This window comes from Hakea prostrata, chromosome 10 (assembly GCF_041222555.1).
Source record: "Hakea prostrata isolate BN-2017 chromosome 10, UWA_Hpros_2, whole genome shotgun sequence".
NCBI lineage: Eukaryota > Viridiplantae > Streptophyta > Magnoliopsida > Proteales > Proteaceae > Hakea > Hakea prostrata.
In genome coordinates this window covers 38,254,970-38,273,800 of record NC_142609.1, presented here as the reverse complement: position 1 = coordinate 38,273,800, position 18,831 = coordinate 38,254,970, and the positions used below count along the sequence as shown (strand labels likewise).

Sequence of the window (18,831 nt, the reverse complement as noted above, 5' to 3'; positions counted from 1 at the left end):
ATTTTGTGAATCTTATTAGGGATCACTCTGGTTTCATTTTTGGTCTCAGATATTTGTCAATAACTCAAGAAATACTTGAACTAAGGTAGAAAATAATTATAATTTTTGTAGGAATAGCCTGTATCACCTTGGCTTTGTTTGGAACCAACTCAAGGAGGTTGATTCATCATATTCTCTGTAACAATGTAGATGATGAGTTGAGTTTAGTGTTGCAGGGTTAGAAAAACCATTGCAATTGACCAAGAAACACCTGGCCAACGCTCAATTTGTCCCTCTGTGGTGAGAAAGATGTTCATTCATAACCTACAGAATGTCATTTTTCAGGTCTCCCACTTGAAAAAATCGTGTACGTAACAATTCTGGCCCATGAAATTGTTCTCGTCCTTTGTGAGTTGACAACCCATTGACAGGTTAACCCATCTCTACCCGCGAGAATATATTCGCTACTGATTTTTGACCTCTCAAGCTGTGTATCTAACATGCATGTGTACATCAGACAGTCATTTGGGCCTTGCATGCACAACCTACCCAATGTGGATTAAATATCTTCTAGCTCCAATGAGGATCCAAACCTGAGAGTAACTATGTATTTGAGAATGTTTTCATTTTGGGAGATTAGTTATTGTGTAAAATTATTTTATATGTTTTTGTACTGAGAGTTCGTACTTGTTTGGAGATTGGTTTTTAATAAACATGTTCTGCAAATATTTCAAATACAAGCTGTGATACGAAAATTCTAGTTTGCAACCAGCAGAAGAGCAAAGAGGTGGGTGGGGGGGGGGGGGTGGTCTTGAGAGAGTTTCACTGTCAAGAACATTTTATGAAGTTAGTTTTTTCATTTCATTAATTCATTAAAATGAGCTCTTGGAAATTCAAAATGATAAGAATACATTGGCAAGAAATTGGTATTCTATATGGTTTTTTTTTAAATGCTTGGTTTCAATTCTAACAAAGAGCAAAATGGATACTACACATCTTATCTTAATGGCTTCTTAACACCCTTCAAAGTGAAGGACCAACATTCAATTTGAAATTAAGGAAGGACCAACATTCGGTTTGAAATTAAGTATACACTAGAGAGGGATGGTAAAAGAGGCTGTAAAAGATTGGCAAGGACTTTGGCGATTATTTTGTATGCCACATTACACAAACTAATGGGTCGCTAGTCTGACACGGTGCATGGGGCAGGGGCCACAATAATCATCCCAAAAAAAAATTATATATGGGTGTGAGTGATGTTAGAGAGCTGGGTTGAGGATACATGTCACCTATCATGGCTTAAACCTAATTGTTTTGCAAACCCTAAGGACTAGCTAGTCACGCTAAAGTCATCAGGGTTGTCTAGGAGCTCTTTATGATTTGTTTCTTTTTCAAGTTGCTGGAATGCTTTTTATTCAACTCACTTTTGAAGTTCTGGACATGTTCTATTGTATATGGTAACTTCATGGTTATTTGGTTTTTTCCTAGCTCGGAAGGCTACATCGATTACGGGCTCGACGGTTTGGCCACTCTCCATTCCTTGGTTGTATTCCTCAACCTTGGCTCCTGGGCGAACTGTTGGGTTAAATGAAACTTTGGTGACACCCGAAAAAACGTGAGAAAAGATACTTTGGAAAATTACATTTCGTTCACAAAACGTGGGGGAACCAACACTACAAAAAGAGGTATTTCTGGGTTTCACCAATGGTTCTGGGAGAACTGTTGGGTTAAATGGATATTTGGTGACACCTCTGAAAAAACGTGGTTATTATTAATTCAAATACACAAGGACTGTAAACGACAATGAATGAATTCAAAAATGTGGGGGAAAAGGTATTTTTTGCAACGCTTAAATATATTTGCTGACTGTCTCTGACAAGTTGGCAAGGTCATGGATCATTGGTACCTTGTCTGGAGCCATGCTTAGGTTCACTTTTGGAACAACGACGACGATGACGATGACGATAATTATGAGTTTTAGGAGCAGACCATCAAATTGGTGAGGTCGTGACTAATCAACACCTTGTCTACAGTGATAGCTTAGGTTCACGTTTGGAACAAATGCTTCTGCATAGCTGTGGAAAGTGCGTACAATTTATTTCTCTTGAACTTCAGAAGCTCAAAAGGTTGGACTTCAATCGAGCCTGCATTACTTGAAAAAGAAGTTGAAAACCTCTCTTAATGAGTTTGTGGTGAAGTTTGATGCCATTTGTCAAGGACTGACCTCCATTGGCAAACCTATTGATGATGAATGCATTGCTTATTTATTCCTTACAAGTCTTAGACTGGAATATGAAAGTTTTGCTAGGACTATGCTGAAACCTCTGGTTCTTGCATACTCAGACTTGGTGCCTCTCCTAGAGAGCTATGAAATACTTGACCAAGGTAATCTTGATTCTCCAGTTGTCCAAAATAGGAGGAAATATTTTCATGGGGGACCTTCTCGTGGTGGTGGTTGGTTTGGGTTTTACTTTTAGAACCGGGGAAGCAACAAACTGTGTGACCAAGGTAATTTCGATTCTCTTGGTGGTTTGTCTTATGGTGGTGGTCGGTCTAGGTTCTCCTCTCAAATTCAAGGAAGCAATGACGGCAATGTTATGATTCTCATCGTTATAACCATTTTTCTTGTAGTTCTGTAGATGTAGTACGCGATCCTTAGCTATCTCAAATGAAGCTAAAAGACATCAAAGGCTAAGAACTTTTCTTTTGGGTAGGGAATTCACTAGAACCATGTGAAGGAATTCCTTATAAAAAAGAGCGAAGAATTTTCTCATGTTAAACCTGAACTTTTTTTTTTTTTTTGGTAAGGAATGCATTTATTTAAAGGAAAATCCCCAAGGGAACTTACAACTTGTAGCATCAAAATATACGGACCAAAGGATAAAGGGGTGAGGTGAGGGGAGAAGGAAAACAAGGAAGATTGATATGTAGTTGCGTGAGAGGCGAGAATATCAACCACACAGTTGCTTTCTCTAAGAGTGTGAAGGAAAACAATGGATTCGAATTCAAGTGTCAGATCTTGAATATCTTCCATTACATACCTAATCTCCCAAGGCTTGATTTTCTCTTTGTTGTTGATGAGATGAATGATGGTTGTATTGTCTCCCGCAATAATCACCTGCTTGATGTTGTTTAAGAGTGCCAGTTCTAGGGCTTTTCTAATTGCTTCTACCTTTGCTTATAATGCCGTGATATTTCCACCTGGATAGGCGAAATGGAAGATGGTATGTCCATGATGATCATGAGCTATACCTCCAAAACCAGATTGATAGTCGTTATACCCTCTCTTTATAGCAAATCCGTCCACATCGATTTTAAAAGTTGAAACCGGGGGGGGGGGGGGGTTAGCTGTCCAGTGTATATCATCATAAGTTTTTGTGCTTCTCTGTGTTGAGGATGATTTGAAAAGCTCAACGCCTCAACATTTAGAGATTGAGCAAGCCACCAGACTTGTGATGGTTTTTTGAGTGCTTTTTTTTATGATGCATTGTTAAAAGAAGACCAAATGATCCATAAAGTGTATAAATGTGACTTCTCTTGGATTGTTTTTTGGCAAATGAGATCCATTTAGAGATTTGTTCAATCAAATCTGATGAGTGATTCCACCAGCAAATGTTGAAGCACCTGATCTAGACCTGTTTTGCATAAGCATAGTTCAGAAAAAATATGATTAATAGATGTTACCTCTGTTAACTAAAGTGAGCATGGCCATTGATTCTATATCCTCTTTCCTTGAGCAACTTGGGAGTAAGGAATTTGTTGTGTAGAATCTTCCATATGAAGTAAATAACTCTTGGAGGGAAGGATAGATGCCATAGCTTTAATCACGGGTGGTGAGAATTTGAATTCTCATTCTTAACAGAGAGCCTAAATGCTGAAGCAATAGAGAAATCCCCCACAGTTGTTTGATCCCAAATAATTTTTTTAGGTTTGCTTGTCATAGATAATGGGATGCTCAATATATTCTGAGCAAGATCTGATTGCCACTCATGATGAATTCGATCTTCGTTCGAAGTTCAGGTCTTCTGATCAATAAAATATGCCACATGTTTTGGAACATTCATATGGAGGGGAAAGGTAGCCTAAATAGGCTGAAATTGAAAAATCCATTTATCCTCCAGGAGTTTGAACCTGAACTTGGAACTTGGAAGGTTAAAATTGATAATGATTCTACGGATTGAAGCTTTGAATATCATCAAAGGATTTGATCCCATCAAAATGATAGAAAGACTTAAAGTGGGCTCCACAAGAGAGATATGAATGGGAAAATCTAGTGAGAGGGAGACCTGAGGTGGGGCCCACAGGAGAGAAAGGGATGGAGAGCGAAGTGACTCAAGGGTAAAGAGAAATATTAGAGAATCAATATCGACAGAGGGTATCCTCTATTGTTAACCAATACATTTATAATGTAATCATGGATCACATGGGGACAATAATGTCATATATAACTTAGCTCTTCAAGCGTGAAAAAGTAATCTTTGCTTAACTTAAATTCATTCTAAACTTATATTAAAAGATTTTTGTAACAGATTTTTGCAGCAAGAGGGTTAGCGCAAGTAGCGTTTAGGAGTGACAACACATGTAAACGAATCTCATGTCTACTTTAGTGTTGTAGAAGATGTTGCAAGGCCACTTGTAAGACTGTTGTATTCACAAACTTGATGGAGTTTTTTTTTTTTTAGTAAAATAAAAGGTTTCATTAGAAAAGAAATTAGTGCTGGAAGCACTTATATATAGTGTCTATACTTAGACTAGAGGTTTTAGATATTTTTCAAAATAATTGGAGCCGGGTTGGGATGCGCTATTTCATAGTTTGGTAGCGACTCCATTAGTGTCGTTCATTGTCAAGGGGCCCCCTTTGCTTTAGTGCCCATGGCAAGAGCTTTGTGATTAGGTGGTGATTAGTCTATATTTTATCAACTTTTGTCCCCCTCTCTGCAGCTCTTATCATTCTCATTTGTATTGCATAAAGTGTGGTGTCCAAAATCCCTTTAGTCTCCTTTCCAATGCGGCGTGATGTATGCATACCCCGCCCCCCTCGTTCTCCTGTTGTTGGTGAGGCCTTGCCGCTTGTGGGGGACGTTCTAATGGTACCTTCTTCAAGGTATTTAGATATCTTGAATTGTGCAGGATTCCAAATATGTCTTCATCTCCAAGATTAGAAATGTTACTTTAGGTGCCTTCAAGTTGTGTTCAGTGCTAGACAGAATGACAATAGGGAGGGAGAAATAGAAAAAATTATTGTACACAAAGGAGCTTGATTCTGGTTTATATAGAGCTCCAAAAACCACGGGCAAAAAGGTAAAGTACTTCTCTTTGAGAGGGTACCTCTTCAAGTCACCTCCATATGTGAAGGCACCTCTTCAGGGTTGAAGTTAGATTCACATTGCTCATGGGTATGGTACTTAACCGCAAAGGTAAATAATATCCAAATAATCAGCTCATTATTGTCCGATGTGGGACTAACTTAAGGGGAGAAAAGAATAAATTAATAAATATATGATTGTAATAAAACACTATTACACACTAAGTTTTAAATGTTTTTCCAACACTTTTTTTTAATTATTTTTTACGAAAAGAAAATGGTTAATATTATTTAGGATGACAAATACAAAGAGTAAGTATCTAGTACAATTAATTCCTTCTTGTATTCTACACTTAGTCTATAAACTTGTAATACACTTAGTCTATAAACTTGTGTAGAGCGCTAGAGACTTTCTAACTCTTGCTGTAAGGGAACAGACCAGGTTCTTCAAATAAGGAACTCCGTTTATGTCTGTTGGCTTCTTTTTCTTCTCACTCTTATAAATGTATTGAAACTCACTTGAGTGGACCCGTAACTGCATTAAATTTGCCGCAATAATACGAGGACAGGGGTGAAGACTTCAGAACCTTTAAGCTTGTAGATGGATATCTGATAAAAAGAGAAGCAAAGAGTCAACCATGGAGTTCCCTTTTTTTTTGGTAACCAACAATGATGGATTCAATATATAGCTTTCCATCTAGTTGTATTTAATGTATGTTGGCACAGGGAAAATACCAAACAGGCAAATTCCATCCTCCTAAGACTCTCTGGGAGATCTTATCCTTCATGTCTGGTGCTACAAACTGTCGATGAATTCTGAACCTGACAGAGTTTGGAATCACTTCTTAAGTCTCATAGTAAGAAGGGAGCAAAAGAGCAAAGATATAGGGTTCATGCTTATCTCTTCTATCCCTCTCTGGCTTCATGGGTGTGATTTTCAGAACCACATTCAGTCACAAGTCCTCTCTCTCTCTCTCTCTCCCACCCCCCGTTTCTCAGTTGAGAGGTAAAGGACCTTTAGGTCAAGTCAAAACCTGAAAGCTTTGTTGGTTTTCACGCAAGGTCTTTTCTCTGTTCCCCACTCATGGCTAGAAAGAACCCCCACCAAAAATGGCGTCTCTTTCTTTCTCTTTATCAATGTATGAAGGGTTCTTCTTGAATTCAAATCCTATATAGATTTGGTAGGGGAACTGGAAAGATCAACTTACCTTTCTTTCCATGATAAACGAACAATGCTTAGTGTCTTACCAATATAGGTAGGACAAGACGATGTGGGTCTTGTCTTCCCCAATTTGTATCTCACATCTGAAAGAGATGTATGTGGTGACCTCCTCTGATGTGAATGTGGTGGTGCTTCACCAAACTCATCTTGCTTCTGTGTCCAGAATTTCGTATTGAAATTGAATTGATGCAAGAATTATAAATTATAACCCTTCGGTTATTGTTTTTTTTTTATTCACCTAAATTTGAACTTTAAACATTAAACTTAAGTGAATGAATGTTGAATGGCCCAGATGTGGACGGCTTGAAGCAGCGGTGCTCTCAAGCAAATCCTACATATCCACATTGTTAACACCTTTTTAGGTTAAAGTAATTATATTAACAAAATTGAAAAACTACAATACCCCAAGATTACACCATTACATCAGTTGAGAGAGAAAGAGAGCTACATACTCCCTCACTTAGAATTGATTCATGTGTGATCCGAATTCTTGCATTTGACTTTGAAGATGAATTGTGCCTACGTATTTTAGTTGACAATCCGAATGATTTAACTTGTGAAATCTATGATGGAAGCAAAGGGCTTTGGGCTGATAATTAAATGAAATTCCTCACAGTGCGAATAAGTTGTACTTTTTTTCAAAAGAATCTAAAGGTGCATAAACATGTCCCAAATAATCTTATTTAAACGTTGATTAAAGGTTAGAAACAATCCTAAAAGTCCTACGCCAAAAATAGAAGCAAAAACCAAAACTTGCAGGTAGGGGTCTCATGAATAGTAATGAGTAGGGGTTGCCTAGGGAGATCCTGAGCAATCAACCCAACGGGGTATGGGTTGCATGAACAATATTCATATGGATTGGTTGGGGAGAGCCTTGGTCAATTAACCCATAGAGGGTATGGATTGCATGAATAGTATCTGTGTGGGTTGGTTGGGGAGAGCCTTGGTCAATCAACCCATGGGGGATATGGTTGCATGAACAGTAACCATATGGGTTGATTGGGGAGACCCATGTTTAATCAACCTAAAGGGGTATGGGTTGCTCAGGGAGACCCATAGTCAATCAACCCAAGGGATATGGGTTGCATGAATAGTGTCTGATAGGAGTTGATTGGGGAGATCCATAGGGGGTATGGGTCGTCCAAATAATACCCATATGGGTCGTCTAGGAAGACCTAGGTCCGAGTACCAACAGAAATTACCCAGTACACTGTAGGCTTTGGGATTTGACTTTAAAACTTAACCAAAGCAAGTAGACTCTAGAAACGTCTAAAAACAAGTTTTAACAATAATAGGCATTAAAAAAATTTGAATTGTAATAAAAAAACTATCGAATTTTAATTTAGATCTTTGTTGAAATCTATTCAAAAGAAAACAGATGAAAAAGAGTGATTAAGGAATCATTCCACAACAAGATAGGGATCGGGTTTGGGTCTCTTCAAATCAAAGATCTTCCCACAAGGATCTTTTAACGGCGAAGGGGAAAAAAAGAAAAGAAAAGAAAAAAAAGATAACTAGAAGAAGAAAGAATTTACTAACCTTGGAAAACTTAGTAGGTGAATAGGCGGCTCTCTAAATAGTTTTCACAATGTCCTCCCTTTTTGTGACGAGCTCTCTGACGGCTTAGAAGTGACATAACACGTTTTATGTCGAAGAAACCATTAAGTAAGGGTTTAAAACACCGAAATTCCCAAATTGCTGTTTTTACTCGTGGGTAGTGGGTAGGGGTCACTCGGGTGGGTCGCCTCGGGAAACCCGTACTCCAATCGACCCATACCCTTGGAATCAATCCATGATCAGTTTTGAGCGTGGTTATTTCTTTGGCTTTTCTCCAACACTTATTCCACACTTAAAGGAGGTCTTATCTACTCTCTAGGACCTTCCAAACACGCCGTCACAAACTCTTAATCCATTTTCCCAATCCATCAGTGTTCAAGTCAGTTTTTTTTTTTTTAACTTAGCAAAGTTTCAGATTCATCATTTACACCATCCACTTCCATTGGTTCATATTCTAATCCAATGGTCTCTATTTGGATGTCCCATAGTTGCTTTCTACTTGTACTTCGGGTTCTCGAACCTAAAATATAAGTTTTTGGGTTAGGGTCATGGGGTATTTTATAAGTTAGGCTTACTAGGCATGCGACAATAGCATTGGGCTCAAAATAAGGTTTCCAAAAGAGAATTGGACACAAATCAAGCTGAAATAAGATTTTCAATAGAGACTTGGAAGCTCAATCAAATTTCACTAAAGTTTACAAGAGAAAGTTGGACTCCCACACCAAGCCAACTACTTGTAAGTTGTAACTACTCTACACAAGAATGCTATTAAAACTCATGTAGCTGCGATATAGGTCACCTTTTTGTGAGGATCATGTACACCACAATCGAAGTAGTTAATGAACCCTACACTAAAATAGATGTAGATATCATTAATCATTGAAGCACTCTCAAACCCTAGTCTTTCTCCTTCTTCTTCACTTGTCCTCTTATCTCTCTAAGGGGTTGTATGGCAAACCTTTTTATTTCTTGCGTGTGTTTTTTTTTTCATTTTGAAAACAGTAAGAACCAAAAACATGTATGTTAATCCTATTTGTTTCTTGTGCATTTTTTACCATTGTTGAAACGAACTGGCACTTTGGCTCAATTTTGATCCCAATTTGAGAGAGACAGAATTGGTGTTTCTTACAAAAGAAAAACATCTCTATTGAAAAGGGCAAAGAGGTGTTCTTATTGTTTCTTAACTTCAAATCACAACCTCATATTTTGAAATACTAAAAACTCAAAGTTTTTTTTTTCCAGTTTTATTCATTTTTTTTGTGATAAAATAATTTCCCCCCTAATGTAACTATACATAATTTCAAAAACAGTGAAAATGAAATCATAAACACAACAAAATAAAATAGAAACGTTACCATACAACCCTTATATCTCCCTCATCTTCATGTTTCATCAAAGACAAAATGCTAAAAAAACTATCCTAAGTGCAGAAATCCTTTCTTTAAACTCATCAAATCATTTGAAAAGAACCATTATATATAGGAGATTAATATCTGATGAAACTATAGATTAAAAGTATATATATATATACACACACACATATATCATCCAAGGGTTGTTTGGTTGGTACAACCAACAGCTCTTAATGAAGAGGTTGTGGTTTCGACTTTGCGTGACGATATATTATATAATACCCTTCAATATATAAAAATTGTTTGTTAAAAAATAAAATAAAAATAAAAATTGAAGATATAAAAGTATTGATAAATTTAAAAGATTTGGTGAATATGAAATTTTCTTATTTTAGGTGAGAACAACCGAACAAGTGGTTTAATTTACAATACTACTGTGCAAATTAATGGTTTTGGCGAATGATTTTTTTTTTTTTTTTGAAAGATGGCTTATTATTATGGAGTGATAACTAAATTACTAATATATATATATATATGCCATCTAGTAGATTCGCGTGGGAGGCGGGTCTTTAACCACTTGACTAACCCATCATTGACATGATAAAAAAATATTTAATCACTGAATGTTTTTTATAATAATTGCCGCTCAATGTTTTGGAGTATTCAAATTAGATCCACTGGCATTGCCCGTTAAAAGAAGGGTAAACGAAAAAGAAGATTTTCATTTAAAGGCAGGAGCCAGCCGGACCAATTGAAAATTATGGTGCAATTAATACATGTCTTCTGTGAATCAATCTTTTTAAGGTGAACAGTGAAATGGTCATGCAGATCTTTTCCATAGTTACTACACCCTCTCAATAATAATTGTAGTTAATTATCATTTTTTTTTCTTTCTTTCTGCCAGAAAATTATCATTTATCATATATTGAATAATTTAGTCTTTGCCCAACCTGGCCCAGATCTAGAGGAGTTGCCTGTTGCATGGGAGTTTCCAAAGCAGTCTCTCAAGACCCCTTTGCTCCAACTCCTCCTAAAGCCACTCAAGCAAGATTTCAGGTTAAACAGAGGCTTCCAGAAACAGTTAATCTCTTCTTCTTTTCCTTAATCCACTACTCCCACAATGAAGGACTTCCATAGTTGCAGAGCATCAATGGAATAAAAGCCTTCATAAAGTCCATGACCTAATAGGTGGGCCATTAACCAGCCACCGTAATTCATAGTTCTCTGTGGATGCATTAGGCAGGAAAATTAACTAGAACAAACAACACAGATGATCTCCACAGTTGAAAGAATCCTGTTTGCCAAACAGAAGGTTTTTTTTTTGTGGGTAGAAGTAGAACCAAACAGAAATTCTCAATAAGCCGAAATACCTGTGACCTTTATATCTGTGTCTGACGATTTTAGGTGGCATATACATGTCATGAGGAAAAGACATGTTTTGCTTCGGTTACAAATGGTAAGGAAATGATTTTGAATCCTCAAAAGTTACAGCTGGAAATAATTAGGATTTACACTAGATTACAACTAAGTTAACATGGCCCGATCAAAATCTCCTGCACCATTCTGAATTAATTGCAGTTCTCACTCTCTGTGCCTGCGTTTGGGCTGGGGAGAGTTCAGCTAGCCAGCTGGAGCCATGAAGAGTTGAGCAGAGAGCAGCTAAGACTAAGAGATCCACATAAAGAGGGGAAGGGACATTCGGAGTGTCCCACCAACTTGACAGACAGTCCTTCTTTCCATCACTTTTCTCTACAGTGTATAATTACCGATTTGATGGAATGACACTGATAAAGAATAGAGACACGAAAAATAAAAATGGAGTTAAACTCGAGTCTCGACTCTCGAGAGACAGAGAGAACCCAAGGCCAAGACCACCAACCTGAGAAAGAGAAGGTGACACTCTTGAGCATGAGCCATTAAATGAACGGGTTGATTGACATAAAAAGTACACTGTAGACTGTAGAGAGAAGGCACCTGGGCCACTGACCCTACTGCCTACTGCCCTCTTCTCCGTGTGGGGTTGTAATTGCTTGCCCTAGAATCTTCCCCTTCATTTACTTATAAGAATACCATTACCTTGATCCAACCTCGATCTGGGTGTCTCTCGTTTGCTTTCCTTAGCCCTTGATGCACCTTATTGCTTTCTCTCTATCTCCTCTCCATCTCTGAACTTCTGAAGCCTGTTTGAGCAGAGGACCAGTGCCAGTGCAAGAACCAAGGGGAAGGGTTTTCATTATCTCGGGAAGGAAAGTTTTACAGAGTGGGCACAGGATAACATGGGGCGCTCTTTATTCTTTCCTGTTTCACTTCTAATCACCGCGTGTGCAAACTGTGCCATGCGTCACCAATAAGACCGCTCTCTCTCTCTCTCATAGAATCATAGCACGGTGTGTGTTTACTGTTGAGGCTCAGAGGAAAACTGAGTACTGGAGTGGGATTTGGAAGACGAAAAGCCTAGAGCGAGGAAAGTAGAAAAACAGAATGAAGAATTCTTTTGATGTACAGAAGAAAAAGGGAAATTATTCATTTCGTAAGGAGCCCTGAATTTGCTTTTTCATCTAACCCTTAAAAAGCCTGAAAGCAGTAAAAGATAGAACCCTGGAGAACTACGAAAACCCATTAACAATCATAGAAAGCCTACTGTTGCTGGAGAGAGAAAGAGAGATGCAGGGTGATTGTGGTGGTAGTAATTCATGTTTGATGAATTTTGCAGATAATAGCGTAAATGGGTTCTCGTCCTTGATGATGATGATGCCCCTGATGACTCCTCCTAATGCAGAAACTAGTAATCTTTTTCTTCCTTTGCCTTCCACCAACACCACCAACAACAACAATCAAAATCACAATAGCAGTAGTGGTTCTTCTTCCTTCATGCTCGATGACAACAACAGCGGCACCAATGGTTGCTCTATGAGGGCTAAGATCATGTCTCATCCTTACTACCCTCGTCTCCTAACTGCCTACGTCAACTGCCAGAAGGTAAAGAAGAATAAGATAAATGATAATAATTTTATGCAATCATCTTTCCTGCTTTGATTTTTAGGGTATTGAGAAAGAGACCCATTGACCTAAAACGACTAAACAAGGGAAAGAAAAAGAAGAATCAGGTGTCCTTTTCGTTTTCTCCAAACAGGTGGGAGCAACTCCTGAAGTGGTGGCTAGGTTAGAGAAGACTTGCGCGTCTGAGGAGGCCATGGCTCGGTATGGTAAGAGATGCATAGGTGAAGACCCAGCGCTGGATCAGTTCATGGAGGCTTACAGTGAGATGCTCATCAAGTACGAGCAAGAGCTCACGAAACCCTTCAAAGAAGCCATGAATTTCCTTTCAAGTATCGAATCTCAATTCAAGGCTCTCACTATGTCTTCTTCCTCCACTGATTCTGGTGATGAACCCTTTTATGTTTATTTTTCCCCTTTCTTTGTTAAAATAATTAGTTCTTGCAGCTTAAGCCCATGCATGTAAGCGTAAACATAGGCACCATGCTGCTTTTTTCGTTTTTTCATGTTTTTATAGGTTAGCCTGTTATTTAATGTCTCATGGTTTTCTCAGTGTTGTTAGGATTTTGAGCTTTCAGCTATTAGCCGGGATTCCTAACGGGTTTATCCTTTTTCTTTTCTTTTCCCCCTCTTCTCTCTTCTCTCTCTCGCTCTCTCTGTGGAGGATGAGTTGCCTTCTGTCTATGTGGTAAGAAATGGCTCTCTAGCTAGCTATATTGGATGTGTAAGAAATACAGAACCAGTGAAAAATACGTAGAGGAGAAGACAGCAGGAATATATTTCTAATTGTTAAAGCTCGTATTATTTATTTTCTTAGTTGTAGCATCGCTGAGATAATCACCAGTAGATTAATGAATTGTTTTGCTTGAGGTGCTCATGTTATTAATCTGAGTAAGCCTTCCCTTCAAAATAATTTCTTTGACTTGTTATTTGGTTATAATGTATTCTCTGTTGCTTCCTTGTATCAGATTATTCATACACATTTCTTAGGTTCTTCCAGCTGCTCATTCATCATATTTTTAACTTGGAAGATGCAATATTGTGCTTTTCCTATTTCCTCTTTTTTAATTTTTTCCCCTTCTTTCTAAAGATTTTTTTGCGTGGCTGGAGGTCTTCTTTTAGCTGAGGTTGGTTACAGCTTCAAGATAAGACTGATGGGTCTCATTTCAAAATTACAACCAAGTAGTATGCTAGCTTGGTTGTAAAGGTTACATTAAATTTGTCATAATGGTTGTTTCCTACTTTGTTTCTTGTGCTTATCTAAATTGTATTATTAATATCATTCCAGGTATGTTAAATCTGCTGGTTCTTGTTGTCTTACGTTTTTGCTTTTTGAAAGGGCAACTTAGCTTATGAGCCATATATTTATGAAAAGACAAATTTTTATGAACTTTGAATTAGTCTTGCTATTCTTTGGATTTTTTTTCTTTTTCTTTCCTGATTTGACTGAAATTGATGATATTTTGAATTACTTCTCTTTAGGATGCTATTTTGTTGAGTGTGTCAGCAGAAAGTCAACATTTCTCATTTTCTATTCCTTAGAAACTTTCTTTCTTTCTTCAATATAAGTAAGATCAGTAGCACTATGTTTTAGTTTTCTCGGCTCCTTCAATAGTGCGCTTCATTAGCTTCATGGTTTCCACCTTTAATAAAACTCATTTTCTGATTGTTTGACTTCTAAATATTTGAATTAATATCACCCTTCCTACAAAACTTCTTTTAGTGTTGTTAGGCATGGAAATTCCTAATTCCTAGGTTATCTTACTTTGGAAGAATTAGCATGGAAAAGAAAAGGCAATTAGAATTTACTCTCAGAAATTGTTATGCAGAAGAATATGTTGGTAAATTTACAACAATTTTTTTATTGTTATATCTAAGAGGAGGTACTGGGGATCAAAGATGAATAATTTTGTATTATCATAATATGTATGTGAAATGCATCATCTTGTAGCTTGTTTGTAGAAGTTTTATTTATTTTGGTTTCGCATGGTTCACTAGAGGTCCCCTTGGAAGCAGTAAACTGCTTTCTTAAAATCAATAATTTTAATTCCTTTTAAGACTCAGTGTATGGGTTTACGTACTGAATAATAATGGATTTGACTGATTGATCTCTCTGCTGCTCTTTGCTAAAGAATATATTGAAAGTTCCCTTTACTTGTCAGTTTCCATCCCCCCTCCCCCCCCCCCCCCAAAAAAAAGAAAGAAAAACACCGCAAAAAAAAGAAAAAGGATCCCTTGTCTCTCGAGGATAGCCCTTTATTTGAAGCACTTGCTTGGTTGGATTGATAAATGTACCAAAATCTTTGTTTATATAGATTGTATTTATTATCTTCTCCTGAAGTTGGAATGCTGAAGTTTTTTTAGAGTGTAGACTACAATGAAACTCTTCATTGTATACGTTAATTGAAAAAAACTATGTATTGAGCAGCACCATACGTAGCCTGCTAGAGAGGAAAGCAAGAAAGAGGAAGAATGGAGAACCATGCATGCCAATACATCTCTAGCATACCCATGTCTTCTTGTTGGCATGTTTCATGATTATGCATTCATGTTGTATGCTGTATTAGTTTAGTTATGCTCCTGAACCTGTGGTAAAGTGATTTCATCATAGGGGATTGATCCATATCAATGCAAAATCTGTATTTTGATGACCAATGGGTGTTGTGTGCCATTGGAGAATAATAGTCCTGCAACTATATGATCAGGGGTTGAAGTAAGCATAGGTTCGTGTGTCATATATTACTCGTTACATTGTCATAAATTTTATTTAGATGGTTTGTCCTTGACCATCCGCAGTTGAAGTAGCTAGGGCAGGGAATGGACCACTGTTGCATTCAAAGCCCAAGTATTCACCAGATGCTGAAGTCTGTCTTAGCATGACTTCATGCATGAGAAAGATCTTTTGAAGCATGTATATTTGTGTTGAGAATATGAGCATTGTATGTATTGTCTGTACATAAAATGGGTATGCACATTGGGTAGACCTTGCAATAGGAATTGCATGCCTGCCTATAATTGTGTGGCAACATTTGTCATATGAACAGTTTGTGCATGATGTATGTGTGCCATTAAGGGACTCCAACAATATTGGAGGTTGTGGTTGGATGAAAGCTATACTGTGAGAGTCCATGTTTTGGTAGTAGGAGCTATGGTTAGCTGGTTGTATATGCCTAAGTCAAGGTTCCAAATAATGTGCAGTGGTATGACTGCATCTGAGGGACTATATCAACAATTGTGTTGTACCTAAGACATCAACAGTTGAACTGGGAGGTGCACTTGTGGAGGGAAAATTCTTTGGCTTTTCATCAATCATACCTTCTGAGCTCTATCTGAAGCCTATGCAATAATCTTATTTATCTGAGATAATCTGGTCTGTATCTGTGGTCATGAATGTACTATTTTGGTTTAGCTCAACCTGTTGAACTGTTTTACTTTGCGGCTGGCTAAATTTTCTAACCTAGCATGCATGTTATCCTTTGGAACTCATTTTTCTGATAGGTTCAGTAGTTAAAGATGGATTGTTAGTTTTTAGTTATGTATTCTTTTTTCTTCTTTAAAAATACAAAAAGATCTCTCTTTTCTTGGATGAATAAAACAAATAGATTATATTGGGGGTTTTGAACCTGACGTGAATCAAACATGCAACCTTCTGATCTGGAGTCACATGCTCTACCATTGTGCCTCGGATCCAATACAATACAAAAAAATATTTTAGAACAGTTATATTGATAGGTTTCTTCCCCAAAAAAAAAAAAAAAAAGAAGTTTGTTTTATGAAAAACTGGGACTATGTTAAGCTAGTCTAGTGAAGGCAATGCATAAGACTAAGGTGGATTCACCCCTGCACCATTTCTACCATCCCTGGACACAACATTAACAGGAGTTGATGTTTCCTCTCGATGTATTTATCTACGAATTTGCTCTAGTATTTGAATGATATCATTGGCATCTAGAATCAAGGATAATGTGGCCCTCATTAATAACTACATGGTATTTTGTCAGTAGTTCAGTTAATCCTTTTTTTGTGATTTGCTTTTGAAGATTAAGCTTTCAATCCAGTTGAAGAAACAATTTATGTATGAAAATTGTAAAATTTGCTGTATTTTCAGATAATCCATATGAATGCATGTGTTTAGTTCGTGCTTCATGTCTTGCTTGTATAATGAACCTGTTTTTCCGGATAATCCATACGAATGCATGTGTTTATCCCGGTGCTTCATGTCTTGCTTATTCAACGTACCTGTCAATCATTTTCCATCAGCATGTGGCACAGCTTCAGATCGTAATGGATCATCTGAAGAAGATGTTGATGCAAATGAAAACTTTATTAATCCACAAGCTGAAGACAAAGAGCTAAAGGGTCAGCTTTTGCGCAAGTATAGTGGATACTTGGGCAGTCTCAAACAGGAATTTTCGAAGAAGAGAAAGAAAGGGAAGTTGCCAAAGGAAGCTAGACAGCAGTTGCTGGAATGGTGGAGCAGACACTACAGATGGCCTTACCCCTCGGTATGTACTATACTTACAATTTTGTTCTTCAGAAAATGGAAGGAGAAACATTCTAAAATAAACCAACAAAATCAAAATTTTGCTAGTTCACGATGAAATCTCTTTGTAATTAGATTCTGGCCCTTGAAGAGTCATGGCATAACATGGCTGCTCAGTGTTCTTCCTTGTTCCTTTTAGTTTGATGCTGGTGTATTGAATGAACTTCACAGGTTTGATCCGTGTAGGAATTAAGTTATCATGAACAGTCTTTCTATTGTGATTGATGTCCTGAGTCCAGACCCTACCCCCAGAATTCCTTTCTTGGTGTAGGGTTTGACATAATATGTTTTCTTTGGAAGACTGCTATCATCATGAACTCAGTTTATTCAATAGCTTAACTTGGTCTTTTTATGGCAATCATATATTTTGTTCAGGACTGAAATGTTGCCTGTCCTTTAAGCTGTTCTTTTGTGAAATTCACTCCCAGTTTACCCATGGAAGAGTGAAGAATAGTTAGTTTGGGTGCAGGAATCACAAAAGCAGGCACTTACAGAGTCAACAGGTTTGGATCAGAAGCAAATAAACAACTGGTTCATTAATCAAAGGAAGCGCCATTGGAAACCCTCAGAAGAGATGCAGTTTATGGTGGTAGATCCAACACATCCTCCCTACTTCACTGACACTGTTATGGGCAATCTTTTCCCGGTGGATTACACGCCAACACTTCTTTGAAATGTTGATGAGAGCATACATAATTCTTCCTTAGCAAACTCATGTATTGTAGAGGCGGTTCCTCATAACTGGGTGACTGATTGACCAACCGGTTATTGCCCGAACTCTGCTTATTGTCTGCATGTTGTTTCTGGGACCTGATTCATGTGTAGACTTCTTGAATTATTATACTGGAAAAACACAATGAACTGTTGGTTTCTCCAAACTGAATCATGTTTTGATCAGGAGAAGTTTTTTTTCCTCCTTTTTTTTCATCATTTGGAATCTGCGTGATGGAGAAAACACTGGTGGTTTAATGTAGATGTGGTGATGACTGACTTTTTTACTTCGTACGTGGTCAAGATCTCTGGTTCTTTATAGTGGTTACTACTGCCTCAAGGCAGGTACTGCATGCGTTTACAGGGCAATGTTTACTCTATTGCAGGATATCATGAGATGGTATCTGTGGTTGTGTCTGTTAACACTGTCAAAGATAACAGCATCAAAGGTGCGCAACCAAGGAGGCAGGAATGATAAGAGAACGGGATAAGGGGTGTCTTCAAAGCTGAGGGAATCCTTCCCATGCGAAAGTGAAAATGGCGTTATATTTGTTATCTGGGAAGTAGAGTGATGAGTAGCTACGGCTAGTGCCAACGGGACCTTTTTTTATTATTTTTGGCGACTTGTTCCCCGTGTTACAGAATTTCACTGGGGTTCTATTCAGAATATGAACCCAAAATGATAGGTCCGTAATTTTATGTTGGGTTTGTCTTGTGACCAGTGGTCATTATTTACCTGATTGGTTATACCAATACCTAATAGGCATTTCAGGCTTTAAAATTTTTAATTCTTCTGAGATTTTTACTGGATCTGCACTATTATTTTGTCTACTATTATGCTTTAAATTATATAATATTTATTATTAAAGTTATTTGTAGTTAATATTTTTTATGTGTTGTTCTAAATCTGACCGTTGTCCTACTGGATTTTAAGAAAATTACAACTGGTTTTTTGCTTTTTAGAAAATAAGGTTGTGAGTGTAGGCTGCCTCTGGGGTGAGAAGTCACCTCAAATGATTAAGTCGATTCTTGATGAACACAAATCCTCGTAAAGAGGAGTTAATTTTCTTAGAAGATGATGAGAGAATGTCTTTTTGGGTAGTTGTAGTAGAGTAATGACCAGAGTTAATGTTTTTTCTTTTCCTTATTCGAGTAGAGTGTTTGT

General features: G+C 37.5%; 1 protein-coding gene across 1 annotated transcript; it reads left to right on the top strand.

Annotated features, from left to right (window-relative positions):
• Positions 1-11,804: 11,804 nt before the first annotated feature.
• Positions 11,805-17,790, top strand: LOC149002797 (homeobox protein knotted-1-like LET6). Its single transcript, XM_089137110.1, has 4 exons — positions 11,805-12,394; positions 12,549-12,798; positions 16,673-16,917; positions 17,425-17,790. The coding sequence occupies exons 1-4, from the start codon at positions 12,080-12,082 to the stop codon at positions 17,626-17,628; spliced, it is 1,014 nt and encodes a 337-aa protein (XP_088993236.1). The 5' UTR covers positions 11,805-12,079; the 3' UTR covers positions 17,629-17,790.
• The last annotated feature ends 1,041 nt before the right edge of the window (positions 17,791-18,831 follow it).